The sequence below is a fragment of the Passer montanus genome, unplaced genomic scaffold, assembly GCF_014805655.1.
Source record: "Passer montanus isolate IOZ18808 unplaced genomic scaffold, ASM1480565v1 scaffold85, whole genome shotgun sequence".
Lineage (NCBI taxonomy): Eukaryota > Metazoa > Chordata > Aves > Passeriformes > Passeridae > Passer > Passer montanus.
Genome location: NW_024373812.1, coordinates 186,567 through 198,831, shown reverse-complemented (window position 1 = coordinate 198,831; position 12,265 = coordinate 186,567). Strand labels below are relative to the sequence as shown.

The 12,265-nt window shown below is 41.7% G+C and overlaps 1 protein-coding gene across 2 annotated transcripts in view; it reads right to left on the bottom strand.

The window, feature by feature from the left end:
- PALM2AKAP2 (PALM2 and AKAP2 fusion) overlaps positions 1–12,265 on the bottom strand; it is a 269,103-nt gene that overhangs the window by 137,181 nt on the left and 119,657 nt on the right. Inside the window, exons 7-8 of one of the 2 annotated variants that reach the window (XM_039733217.1) lie at positions 10,591–10,692; positions 2,924–3,628 (exon numbers count right to left, since the gene is read on the bottom strand). The exons of the other annotated variant lie outside the window; for it this stretch is intronic. Of the exons in view, the coding sequence (XP_039589151.1) occupies positions 2,924–3,628; positions 10,591–10,692 (807 nt within the window). The remainder of the gene's footprint in view (positions 1–2,923; positions 3,629–10,590; positions 10,693–12,265) is intronic. 2 annotated transcript variants of the gene reach the window in all.

The following is a 12,265-nucleotide window of genomic DNA, read 5'->3' as shown; positions in this document are numbered from 1 at the left end:
ACAGGGGAGCACACGGCTCAAGAGATGCAGGGACAGAATGGGTTAGATTAGTAAGATACCCCCAATTTCCCAAGCAGGAGGTTTTGAAAAAAAAATGGTCATATGGGGACAGGAGCGGCAGGGGAAAAAAGATTAGGCTGTGGAGACACCATGAGGCCAGGATGGCTGAGAAGGTGGCATCACACCCAGAGAGGAAAAGGCGGTGAGCAACAAGATGACTGGCCAGGCCAGGAGGAGTTGGCTGGGAGATCTGAGTATTACTGGTGAGGTGAGCAGGCCCCAGAGCGACAGAACTATTGCAAAGTGTGCTGGGCTCCTTCATCATTCACAGGGAGATGCAAGACAGAAAGGGCTTCAGCCTTTGTGTTGCAGGCTCAGAAACATGCCTGGGGGCAGCCTCACCTGCTGTATTGGGATTGAAACTTAGGGTCTTGTTTTAAGAAATGTTTAAAATTGTAAATGCTCAGCATTTCTAGGAAAAGAGAGAAAGGGAAAAAAAAAATCAAAATCCAACCACCACCACCACCAACAAGCAAAAAAACGCTTAAACCTCACACAACTCAGCCAAAACCACACACAGGCTGCTAGTTTTTAACAAACAGCCACCAGATCTTTTGTTGCAATATGAGGCTCTGTGGCCCTTTTGCTCTGTGATAAAACTTTACCACCTAAGCCTGAGTCAAAGAATGATGTGCAGAGCTTCTCTGGGTGAGTTTGGTCCTTCTCCCAACCAAATGCCCCCAGGGGAGGCAAAGGGAGCATGTGGAAGTCTATTCCTTTCTGCCACTCCAGCTGATATGGAGGTCAGCAAAATTTCTGCAGGTGTCAAAGAGGTGAGACTGTCTTTCAGTACTCTTACTTTTTTTTTTACTACTTGTTTGTATTTTTTTGTGTCACAGTCACCTGGGCAGTGGTGAGACGTTTCATTGACCAGTTCCATAGTGACAGCTGAGTGACCTAACGTGAGAATTACCTTTTGCTTTTTTAGACATGTAGGTTCTCAGTGTGCCTCATATTACCACCACTGAACGAGTGTCTTTTTTTACTGGCACAGAAAGAAAAGAGTACAGAGCAAGAACTGTGTTCAATCAGATGCTCTGGACTAACAATTAATGCAGTAAAAGCACCATCCAAGAAAGAAGAGAAATATCATAGGAACCACCTCAGACTGAAAAGAGGCTTTTGTTGTTTTCTTTTTTTCCTTTTTTTTTTTACTGTTTTTTTTCAGTTGCTGTTATTGATTTTTAAAGTCTGATAGTTTCAAAGACACTTCAAAATAATCTTCAGTACTTGTTCACACTATCAGAAAATATAAAACCTGATTTTTAATCTCACTCATGTAATTATAATTGCAGTGTAACTCCACTACGTGAGTGAAGTTAAACTTAAGCCAAACCAGTGTGATACAAGAATCAGGTTCATAATAACTCATCATGAAAAAGCTAGCTGCTTTCTTGTTTAGAATAATCAAGGAACAAGAAAAAAAAAGAAAGACCTATTGATTTTGGATGCCTTCACATTTTTACATTTTCATCTTTAGTTGTTTTTAAGAGGCCTGATTTTCGGAGGTCAGATGAATAAAAATGCACTGGAAATCAGGCATCTTTTAGTGCCCCATGTTAGAAAATGAAGCATCCAAAACCACCAGCAGTTTTTGAAAACATTAGTCTTGTGGCTACAGGGTCTTCCAAAACAGCTGCTCTGACAAAACTCCAGTGGCCCTCCACAGGAGTTTTACCTGGACAAGCAGGGCAGCATCAGACCCAATTGCCTGTCATTATGTAGGTGCACTGGATACACTCTGTGAGAAATTACACTTCTGTAAGAACTACAAAAGAAAACTCTGGCCCTGCCTGCATTCCCAGCACTGAGAATTTTGCCACTGAATCCAGTAGGAACAGGGTCAGACTGTCAGAAAAGTTCATTTATATTCTATGGAAATAGAACGCAGCATCCCTCTTCGACTGGAGTTCAGCAGGAAAATTTCATGTAAAAACATTGGCAGAGTTATTGAAAGTAATTGACGAGTGACTCCAATTCTGTTGGTGTGACAGCTGCATCTTTTTCATGTCAATTTCAACTGTAATTTGGGGAGATGAAGTGCATATACAATACTGTAATCTGGAAGATTTGTATAAGGCAAAATGATCATTCATACATTTTCTAGAAAGAACAATTAAGGTCCACTTCTGGTATTACCAATTAGCGGAAATGGTTAGTGGGTTTTTCTGACACTGCAAACTAAACTGGAAAGTTACTAAAAAACAAAATTATGCAATTTTTTGGGAAAGGCTTGTCTGATTTTTAGCAGATCAAAACAGTAAATTGATCTGAGCCTTTCCCCGAGAAATAAAAAACATGACATATAAAATAATACTTAATGTGATTTTTCATAAAAAGGATAAGTAACATTTTTTTAAGGCTCTCATATCTGGTGGCTGTGAAACTCAGACTCCCACAAAATCCTAGGAATCTGATCAAGCCTGCCAGATACTTAAAGAAAAAATGTAAAAAGTGTTTTCATTATATATATAAAATATATATATAAAAATCAAATAAATATGAAAACATATGTTCCATTTCTCATTTATCTCTCACTCTGTAGTATTAAGGAAAAACAAAACAAAACAAAACACCATCACCAACAACACAAAGAAAAAAAGAAGCCAAAAGCCCCCAACCCCTCCCCAACACCAAATATATGCCTGATGGGAAAACAACCATGCATTCCTCTTCCAGAAGAACTAGAAAGAAAAGCAACCCAACTGCAAGGCAATGGAGGCATTCACTTCCAGTTCACAGTATTGCAGTTAGAAGTACAGTGAGGTCTAAGTAAGTGATGGAGCAGGAGCTGCCTGGAGCGGGGAAGGAGGAGGTGCTCACATGACAATACAGCATTGACAGCGCTTTTTCTTTTGTGTACCTGGGGCAGCTTCCAAGGGCAGGCTCTCTTCCTTCCCCTCAGGAGAGGAGGGCTCTGTCGTGTCTGACAGGGGCCTGCCAGAGACCAGCTCTGCAGCGTTCCCATCCATGGTGGAAACATCAGTCACTGTCTTCTCCCGCAGTGACTTCTCGTCGTCTTCATCAATCAGCACAAGCTCTGCCTTGATGGTCTCATCATAGCCCAGCACTTTCTTTGTCTCCTCTTCGTCATCGATGTTCTGGTAGCCCATAAATATCATTGTCACCGGCTGATCTGCACTGGGCTCTGGGGTCTCACCACCACAGGGTTTGTCTTGTGGCTGAGGGTTCACAGCACGTCCTCTGCCGGATTTGTGTACCATTTCTAGCTTTGCCTCCTTGAAGAGCATTTGCTCCTTCATATGGCTAAGGTTTCCATCGGCTACCACATTTTTGTCTGACACAGTCATTGTTTCATACCCTCCTTTTACACTTGATTGTCCAGCTTTTTGCATAAGTTCATCTACGTCCTTTGAGCTTAATTTATGTACTCCATTTTCTACCACTGTGGCACCAGAGTGAACCTCATAGACTACCTTGGAACCATCATCATAGACTTTGAATCCTCTTTGATGGGCCTCATCTGGGCCAACAGGTGAAGCAGAGACAATCTTGGTCTCTCCTGTCTGTTTGTCTTTCTCCACATTAATTTCCATGGTGCACAAAGCTTGAATGAAAACAAGAGAGGAAGTGCATGTTACAACAAAAAAAGCCAGTGAATGGTTAATTGCCAAACAGACAAAGAAAACTATGGTGCCCCTTTTTCCTGTCTCCTGCTTCTAAGGGGCTAAGCATTCTATGTTAGAGGTGGGGTGCAACACTGTGGACACTGTTACACTATGGCTTTTTATGTAGGTGGAGGCTGGGCATATCTGCTCAAACAGGACCTTCTCTTCCAGCTCACGTCACATGGAGCCGTCTTTGGTCAACTAGAAGCACCAAGAGGTTAGGTGTAATTTAGACAAGGGGAGGTGATAGCATGCAGGTTGACCCCTAACTTTTCATTCTGAACTTGCCTCAAAATTCAGAGAGAACCCCTCTACTCTTGTTTCTGCTATCAAACTGTCAGTTAGTTGGTAACAAGTTTTGTTTGCTGAAACACTCAGACCATTTAATTATCAGTACTTGTCCTTGATTAACTCTTCCATTTGTAGCACTCAAAACATTTTAGAAGGGTGAAGAAATGTTATTTATCTCTGTTCTGCATGTGGGAAAACAAAATCACATGGGAATAGGAGAATTTCTCCCTCAGGTGTGTGGCAGGACAGTTCTCTCAGCTTCCAGACCAAGACAACAACTGTGACCTCTGCTTCCAGGTTAAGAGAATGTACAAAATAGCCAAAGTGCTCCCTTGTTTATGTGAATTAAGCATTAAGCACCACTGTGAAAGTTGAAGAAAAAAGTAATAAGGAACTGATTTTCAAGGAGTCATGAAACAACATGTAAAAACATGTGTGAGGGCTGTTGCTTTACAATAGCAAAGGTTTTCTAGCAGTTAAGGATGTAGTAATGAGATGAAAAGTGTAGACCACACAGTAGGAACAGATGAGCAGTCTACTCTGCTCCAAAACCCATTCTGAGATATGATGACATACCACTAGACAGCTTTTCAAAGAAAAAATGTGCAAAGGCATCTCAGACTTTCCAAAGTGTTCATTTGTTTAAGCATTCCTTGTATGCATATGAAGACATTTGGCTCCTGGACAGACATCCACAGACACTTAATTACAAATTACCACAGGCAGTGACAAGTGTTTGTGAAACTTACTATGATCACTTCCATCAACGAACCTCAATGGTATAAACATGATTTATCTTACCTGGGAATACCACAAACTGGAATGTTTGTTTTTTTTCCCTGATTTACTTTCAAGTGAGTAGAGAATATCCTTGCCCCAAGAATCAACGTATGTTTGTATTTAAAAAAAAAAATTAATATAAAAAATTACTGTTACTTGAATATATTTCCTCAGTCTTTTTATTCACACACAGTAGGACTACTTTTCCTGTAATCTTAAAGTATTTAATCATCAATAGGAAATTTATCATGACATGCATCATTACACTGCCTATAGTGCTAGATAGAAAATTAATGTGCTGATGAGCATGTGCATGCTGTTCATGACATGGTCTCCTTTGTCCCCTAAGAGTGCTGTCTGGTGGGCAAAATGGTTGGGTCTGTCCGTCCACATGCTGTGTACATCTGCTCAGACCTCAGCCAGCCCCAGCAGGAACTGGTTAGGACAAGTACAACACCACACAAACACCTGCATGTAGCCAGGGGACAGAGATGCCAGTGGGTGAAGCAACATTTCTCCCTCTTGAGAGTGATGCATTGCTGAAGGCTAGAGTAGGCTGCAGAAGCACCATTCTCTCCTTGACTATTGCAACCTAGGGGACTATCCCTAAGGACTGTGTTTTACCACTGCTTCAGGAGGTTTGTGGACTAGTTGTGTCCATAGCTGTCACGACCCTGGGCACAGGATGCCCATTTCCACACTAAAGTAGGGCTTACAGTTTTTTGATATCCCTCCCATGCTGGCATTTTCATGCCTGGCCTGGGCCAGCCAGAAGGGAGCTGCAAGGCTGAGACCTGAGCTCTGCTCTGAAATGTGCAGCTGGAGACTGCAAGGCATCTGGTATGGTTGGAAACAGGAAATTAAGGCTGGAAATAAAGAAAAAACTGTTGCCCTAGGGCTGGTAGCAATTAACCTACAAAGCAATTGGTCTGAAAGAAACTTTGTCAGACAGGACCATATTGAAGCTCAGAAAGCAGCTAGCATGGATCACTTGCTCTGGACTGTCTCAGCCCAGGAACTGGTGTACAAGTGCCCTTTATGATTTTTTCAAGTGCCTCTGCTCCGAAGCCTTTAATCCAATTCATAGTGATAATTGAACAAAGAGATGCAGGTACCAAAACTACCAGTCTAGAACTTTCTAGGTGGAGTTTCTTGGGGGGGAAGAAGAAAGGAAGAATTTTGTTTATTGGCTTGGTGCCTAGGGCTTGGGTGACTGGACTCAACATTGCTTGACCTCACCAGGGCTGCTCAGGCAGATATTGTTCAATAACTTTCAACATTACAAAGGCAAAAATAGAGGCTGGCTCCTCTGTGGTGAAGATCCTAAAACTGGCATGTTTCTGGGTGCCCAGCTGAACTGAAGCTAAACTGAACCATGAGGCATCAACAGCACATTCAGAAAATAATCTCTGATGGGCAGAAGTTCCTGATTTGTCCTGAGCACCATAACTCAAAAGAGAGGGCACCACCTGCCCATTAACCGGCTGCCTGTTACCTTCTTAGAGAGAAGCAGCACCTTGAGCTCCCCTACAGCTCCTGTGCTTCTCTTTTTCTTTGAAAATTAAAAATATTATCTGGTGCATGACTTTTCATTACAGACTGGTGATTTTCATGTGAAATAGTTTAGTGCCATGTATTTGCAGTGCAGAAGAGTATGAAATCTGTCCGACCATCCCTGCTTTGATGCACAAATTTGGGTCAGTATTGTGCATTAAAAGAAGGCCTGTACAGTAGGAATGAATTCCAAAGCAAATAGCAAAAATCTGATAGTTAAATCATGTGGACCTGGCCATATTTGAGTTTGTGACCTTGAGGAACATGATCCTGGCAAGAAGCAAAGACAAACCTCTGAACTTTACAAGACAGAACCTTCAGCTGTTCAAGGAGTTGGTGAATGAGATCTCCTGGGAAATTGTTCTTAAGGACTGAGGGGCTGACCAGAGCTGACAAGGCTTCGAGACTACTTTTCTTAGCATGCAAGTGCTCTCTATCCCAGTGTGTAGGAAATAAACAACGTAGGCCGGAAATCACCAAGGAGCTGAGCTAAAGTCACCTCCTCAAAACAAGGAGTAAGAATGCAACATCTAGCAGTGGAAGCAGGGACAGTGACCCAGGGAGAGTACAGGAATATGGTTTAATGTCAGGGGTCAGGAAAGCCAAGGCTAAGCTGGAATAGGACTTGGAAAGGATCATGAAGAGCAACACGAAGAACTTCCGTAAGTACACAGGCTAGGAAAAAAGGCCAAGTATCTCCCTGCAAACAAGAAGGGAGAACTGGTGATAACTGATGTAGAGGAAGCTGAGATATTCAATGAGTTCTTTTGCCTCGGTCTTCACTGGAGTCAGGATTCCCAATTCTCTGAAGTATCTGATCCTCTGGATGGGTGTGAGGGAAGTGAATACCCTCCCACTGCAAGTGAAGAACATGTTTGGGATCCCTTGATGAAGCTGAATAGCTACAAGTCTGTGGGACTGGATGACATGCAACCCAGAGTCCAGAGGGAACTGGCTGATATTCAAGGCCAGGCTGGATGGAGCTCTGAGCAACCTGGTCTACTGGGAGGTATCCCTGCCCCTAGCAGACAGGTTGAGGAAAAGAGATGATCTTTAAGTTCCCTTCCAAGCCAAACTAGTCAATGATTTTTTAATTCTGTGTTATTGCCAAGCTACTCTCCATCACATTTGAAAAGTCATGGTAGTCAAGTGAAGTCCCTGCTGACTGGAAAAAGGGGAACACTGCCCACATTTTTTAAAAGGGGAGAAAGGAAGAACTGGGAAACTACAGACCAGTGGGCTTCACCTTTGGGCTTAGGAAGATCATGGAGTAGATGGTCCTAGATGATGTGCTAAGGAATATAAAAGATAAGGAGTTTATCTAAGGCAGCTATCATGGCTTTACTAATGGAAAATCATGCTTGATGAATCTGGGGGTCTTCTGTGATGGAATAATGGCAAAGGTCACCAAGGGAAGACCAAAAGATGTGATCTATCCAGACTTCTGTAAGGCCTTTGATATGGCCTCCCATGACATCCTTGCCTCCAAATTGGAGAGACATAGATTTGATGGCTGGATGATTTGGTAGAAAACGAACTGGCTGGCTGGCTGGAGCCAGAGAGTTGTGGTCAATGGCTCTGAGTTCAGGTGAAGGCCGGTGATGAGTGGTTTTCCTCAGGGTTCTCTCTTGGGACTGGTGTCCTTTAGTATCTTTATAAATGACATGAGCACTGAGATCCAGGGCACCCTCAGCAAATCTGCAGATGGCACAGAGCTGAGCAGGGCAGCTGACACAAAAGAAGGAAGGGATGGCACCCAGGGGGACCTGGACAATCCAGGGAAGTGGGCCTATGAGAACCTTGTGAAGTTCAACAAGTGCAAGGGCAAGGAGCTGCACCTGGATTGAGGCAATTCCAAATGTGAGGACACATTGGGAGAAGGAGTCATTGAGAGCAGCCCTGAGGAAAAGGACTTGGGGGTTCTCATGGATGAAAAGCTGGATATCAGGCAACAGTGTGCACTTGCAGCCCAGAGAGCCAATTGTATCCTGGGCTGCAGCAGAAGAGTGCCCAGCAGCTTGAGGGAGGAGATTATCCCCCTCTGCTCTGCCCTGACTCTATCCACCCGGAGTACTGCACCCAGGTCTGCAATCCTCGGCACAAGACAGATATGAACATTTTTGGAGCAGATTCAGAGGAGAGCCATGAAGATGATCAGAGGGATGGAGCACCTCTCTCATGAAGACAGACTGAGAGGGCTGGAATTGTCCAGCCTGGAGAACAGAAGACTTTGTGGAGATCTTATTGAAGCCTTTCAGTACCATTAGGAGGCTTATAAAAATGAGGGAGAGGGACTTTAAAAGGGCAGATACAGACAGGACAAAGGGCAATGATTTTAAACTGAAAGAGGGCAGATTTAAATACTCAGAGGGTGGTGAGGCATGGAACAGGTTGCCCAGAGAAGCTGTGGATGCCCCATCCCTGCAAGTTTTTGAAGGCCAGGCTGGATGGTGTCCTAAGCAACTTGATCTAGTGAATGGCATCCCTGTCCATGGCAGGTCAGCTGGAACTAGATGATCTTTAAAGTATCTTCCAATTAAAATCTAAAATTCTATGGTTCTATATTTAAAAAGAGTTGCAAGATACATTTTGTTATCTATGGTATGGAGTAGTGTCATGTAACAATGTCTTATATATTAGGGAGACTTCAGGCAACAAGTTCTAGCACTTCTTTGAGGATGCTGTTGTAGAAAGTTAACAGGAGTGATCCTTTGATCCTTTTGTATTTCAACTCTGGCTAATTTGCTTAAGCTTTTGACTCTGTCAACATTTTATTTTCATGTCTTCTACTGTGATTTTACTGCAAATGTTTTTGGATATTGGCATGACATGTGGTTTATGACCAACCCAGGGACCGCATTAAAGCCACTTGGGTAAGTAAATACATAAACATATGTGAATTTCTTAGAAAGCTGTTCACCAGCAAAAGGCACTGCCATGAGAGAAGTGAATAACAGAACCTTGCTTACCTGCCTGTGTGCATGTTTGTTCTCTGTGAGAATACCTAGCAGCTCAGCTTGTCAAAGTAGTTGCAAAATGAATTAACATTGATGCCAAAATGTCTTTATTTAACCAAAGCATATTTACTGCAAAATGTGATCTGCTAATAGAATATAAAACTATGGGACAATAGAGTTGGAACTGAAAGCAGTACTTGAAGATGACAGCCAGTATTCACAAGTACAAGTTTCTGCAGAAGCTTTAATTAGAGTGAAACATGATCCAGCACTTCAGGACAAGATACCAACGTGCCAACAGAAGGATCTAGATTCTGCCTGTTTTGCAGATTCAGAGGCTTTTCTTTAAAAAAATAATCTACTTACACTTGGAGCATGTTTTAAGATGGATGGTTAAAGCCAACCTTTAAGAACATCTATTGCACACACATGATACATTTATCAAGGAGTACATTAACAAGGCTTCTGAGTCATCCAAAATATGGAAGAAATTATTACTTTCTCATTGTTCGACAAAATGGCACAAAACACACAGAAAAGCTTGCTTTAAAGACATATCAGGGTAAGCACTGGTGGAAGAAAATATTTTGGAATGGCTTGCAACAGAACTTATGGAAAAAATTACACGTCATAGCTGTGCACAGTGCCTTAGCTGCAAACATTAGTTTGCTATGCTGGTTAATCCATTTCTCAAGTAAGCCACCTTTTATCCCTTTCCTTGGGATACCTCTTAGGTAGCCACCAGCAATTCAGTCTTGACATAGGGAGCACATTATTCAGAAAACAAGAATTTTGAAAACAATAAAAATGTACAGCTTCTAACAGTATTGTTGTTACATTTAAGACACACACATAATCTGAAAAATAAGTGTTAGAAAATTTTCTGTATGACTCCAAGCACAAAACAAGCCCACCTTTTCCCAAGAAGAAAGAATGGCATACAAAGAAGTGAAATTGACATAAATATTTGAAGAACGTATGTGGTCTTGTGAGTGCCTGTCTGGAGTTGCATGGGTACAAGAGAGGACACAAAACCTTGGCCTAAATACTATATATTTGTACCAGCAGAGATGGAAAGAACTGAATGTTTCCATGTTACAAAAAAGGGTGTTTCCTACGGTACTTGTATATAGTTCAGCTACCTTGTTTTGAGAGTACTCACTGCTGTTCAAAAAGCCTTGACTTATTTACAATACACATCAATCAGTATTTCCTGGCATTTAAATGATATCAGGACACCAGACTCATTAAAGTAATATAACAAAAAGAGTTCATGGCTATTGGACTGGTATTATAATACTTTGTTCCTTGAGACTTACCAGCTACTCTGCTTGATCCGTCCCACCCAGGAACTGGCTCTGCTGTTCGTGAATAGAGGGTTGGGAGTTCAGGGATCTGGGAGTAAATGTAATTTACTGCATCTGGTGTCAGAGAACAGGAAACAGTTAGATTTGTGCTATGAGCCCTGGTGGCTTCATTGCTTAGACAGCAGAGTGTTGTCAGCCCTGACAATAGTCACTGGAGCTTTGTACTAGATAATTGGATCAAAACAAACAAAGTGCAAAGTCACTGTCCTGTGATTGGTGTTCAATAGACTAGCTGAGGCAGGAGGGAATGGGTCCAGATGACTCAAACCTTATGTCAGATGAACACATAAAATTATTTGTTAGGAGGTTCTGGATTTATCAAGTCGGTGAGCTTTAAAATGGGGAGTGGGGTGGGAAAGGTAAGGAATAAACCCAGTGCATCACCCAGAATACATGACATTTCAAATAGAGATATAAAAGCCTAAAAATGCTAGTGTTGACTGAGTAGGATAAGAAACCAGCTATTTTGTACCAGTTGTTTCCAATATTAATCAGAATTTGCTTTTTTTTCTTAAAGCTGAACTTTAGCTAATAATGAAATCTTACAGAGATATTGATAAGGTAGCTGTTTTAGTTTTCAGTAAGTATTATGCTCCTGCCAGTGCTGCAACGCCATTATTCCTTAATAAATCCTGAATTAGTAGAAAGCTGTCTTAAATGATTGACTTGTTTTACATTTGAGATTATGACTACTTATCACAAGCTAAATGTGTATTTTAAAAGAGATGTTCATAAATTTAAAAGTATTTCCTTGGAGATATTTTGTGGCTGGGTAAAATATAACTAGCATTTATTGTTCTGCTTGAATTCAGTGGCTGAGCTACGGGCAGAGCTCAGAGGAGAGATGTGCAAATAACTGACTTAAGATCTTAAAGTTCATGCAGCAGATCAAAACAAAAAAAAAAGAAGAAAAAACCCAACCCACATTATTTCTAATCAACTGGAAATGTTTTCAACTCTATGGAAATGGTTAAATTTATGTTCAAATATGAAATCCTATTTTGTGTGAAACAGACCATTCTTTTTCCTCCAAGGGTATTTTGCCAGTTCAATGTAAGATTTGTCAAGCCTTTGGTACTGCCTAGGTCATGTGTCACGGTAGGAGGCAAAATCTCCCTTCCTTGAAGCCTCTTGTTGCTATAAGCAGGTGAGAGAGGTTAACCAGTGCAGACCATAAAAGGGAATCGGTGACATGAGAGAGAAAAGTAAATGTTCTGTTTTAACCTGCTTGACTGCACCTGGTTAAGGGAGATACTTTCATCACATTCCCTATGAGCTAACACCCATCCCAGAAAAAATACCTACACCTGGTAGTGTCCTCAGGAAGGACATAATATGCCATCTCTAATACCAAAGCTTTTTTGTCAGGAATATTGGGCCTGGTATTAGTGAAATGGTTTTACTCCCATAGCAGTCAGTGGTAGTCACCATTGCTACTGGATGCAGAAAAATAAGACCCCATGATGAAACTCCATTGCTCTTGTGGACCACTGTAGGTAAATCAGGTAAGGAATCCTCTTTCCTCCCTTCTGGTGCCAGAAAAGTAAGGCACAGAAGCACAGGGCAAATTCATTTAAAACCCTCAGAAATTTAGTATATAAATGAGTTCAATTTGTATGAGATGAAT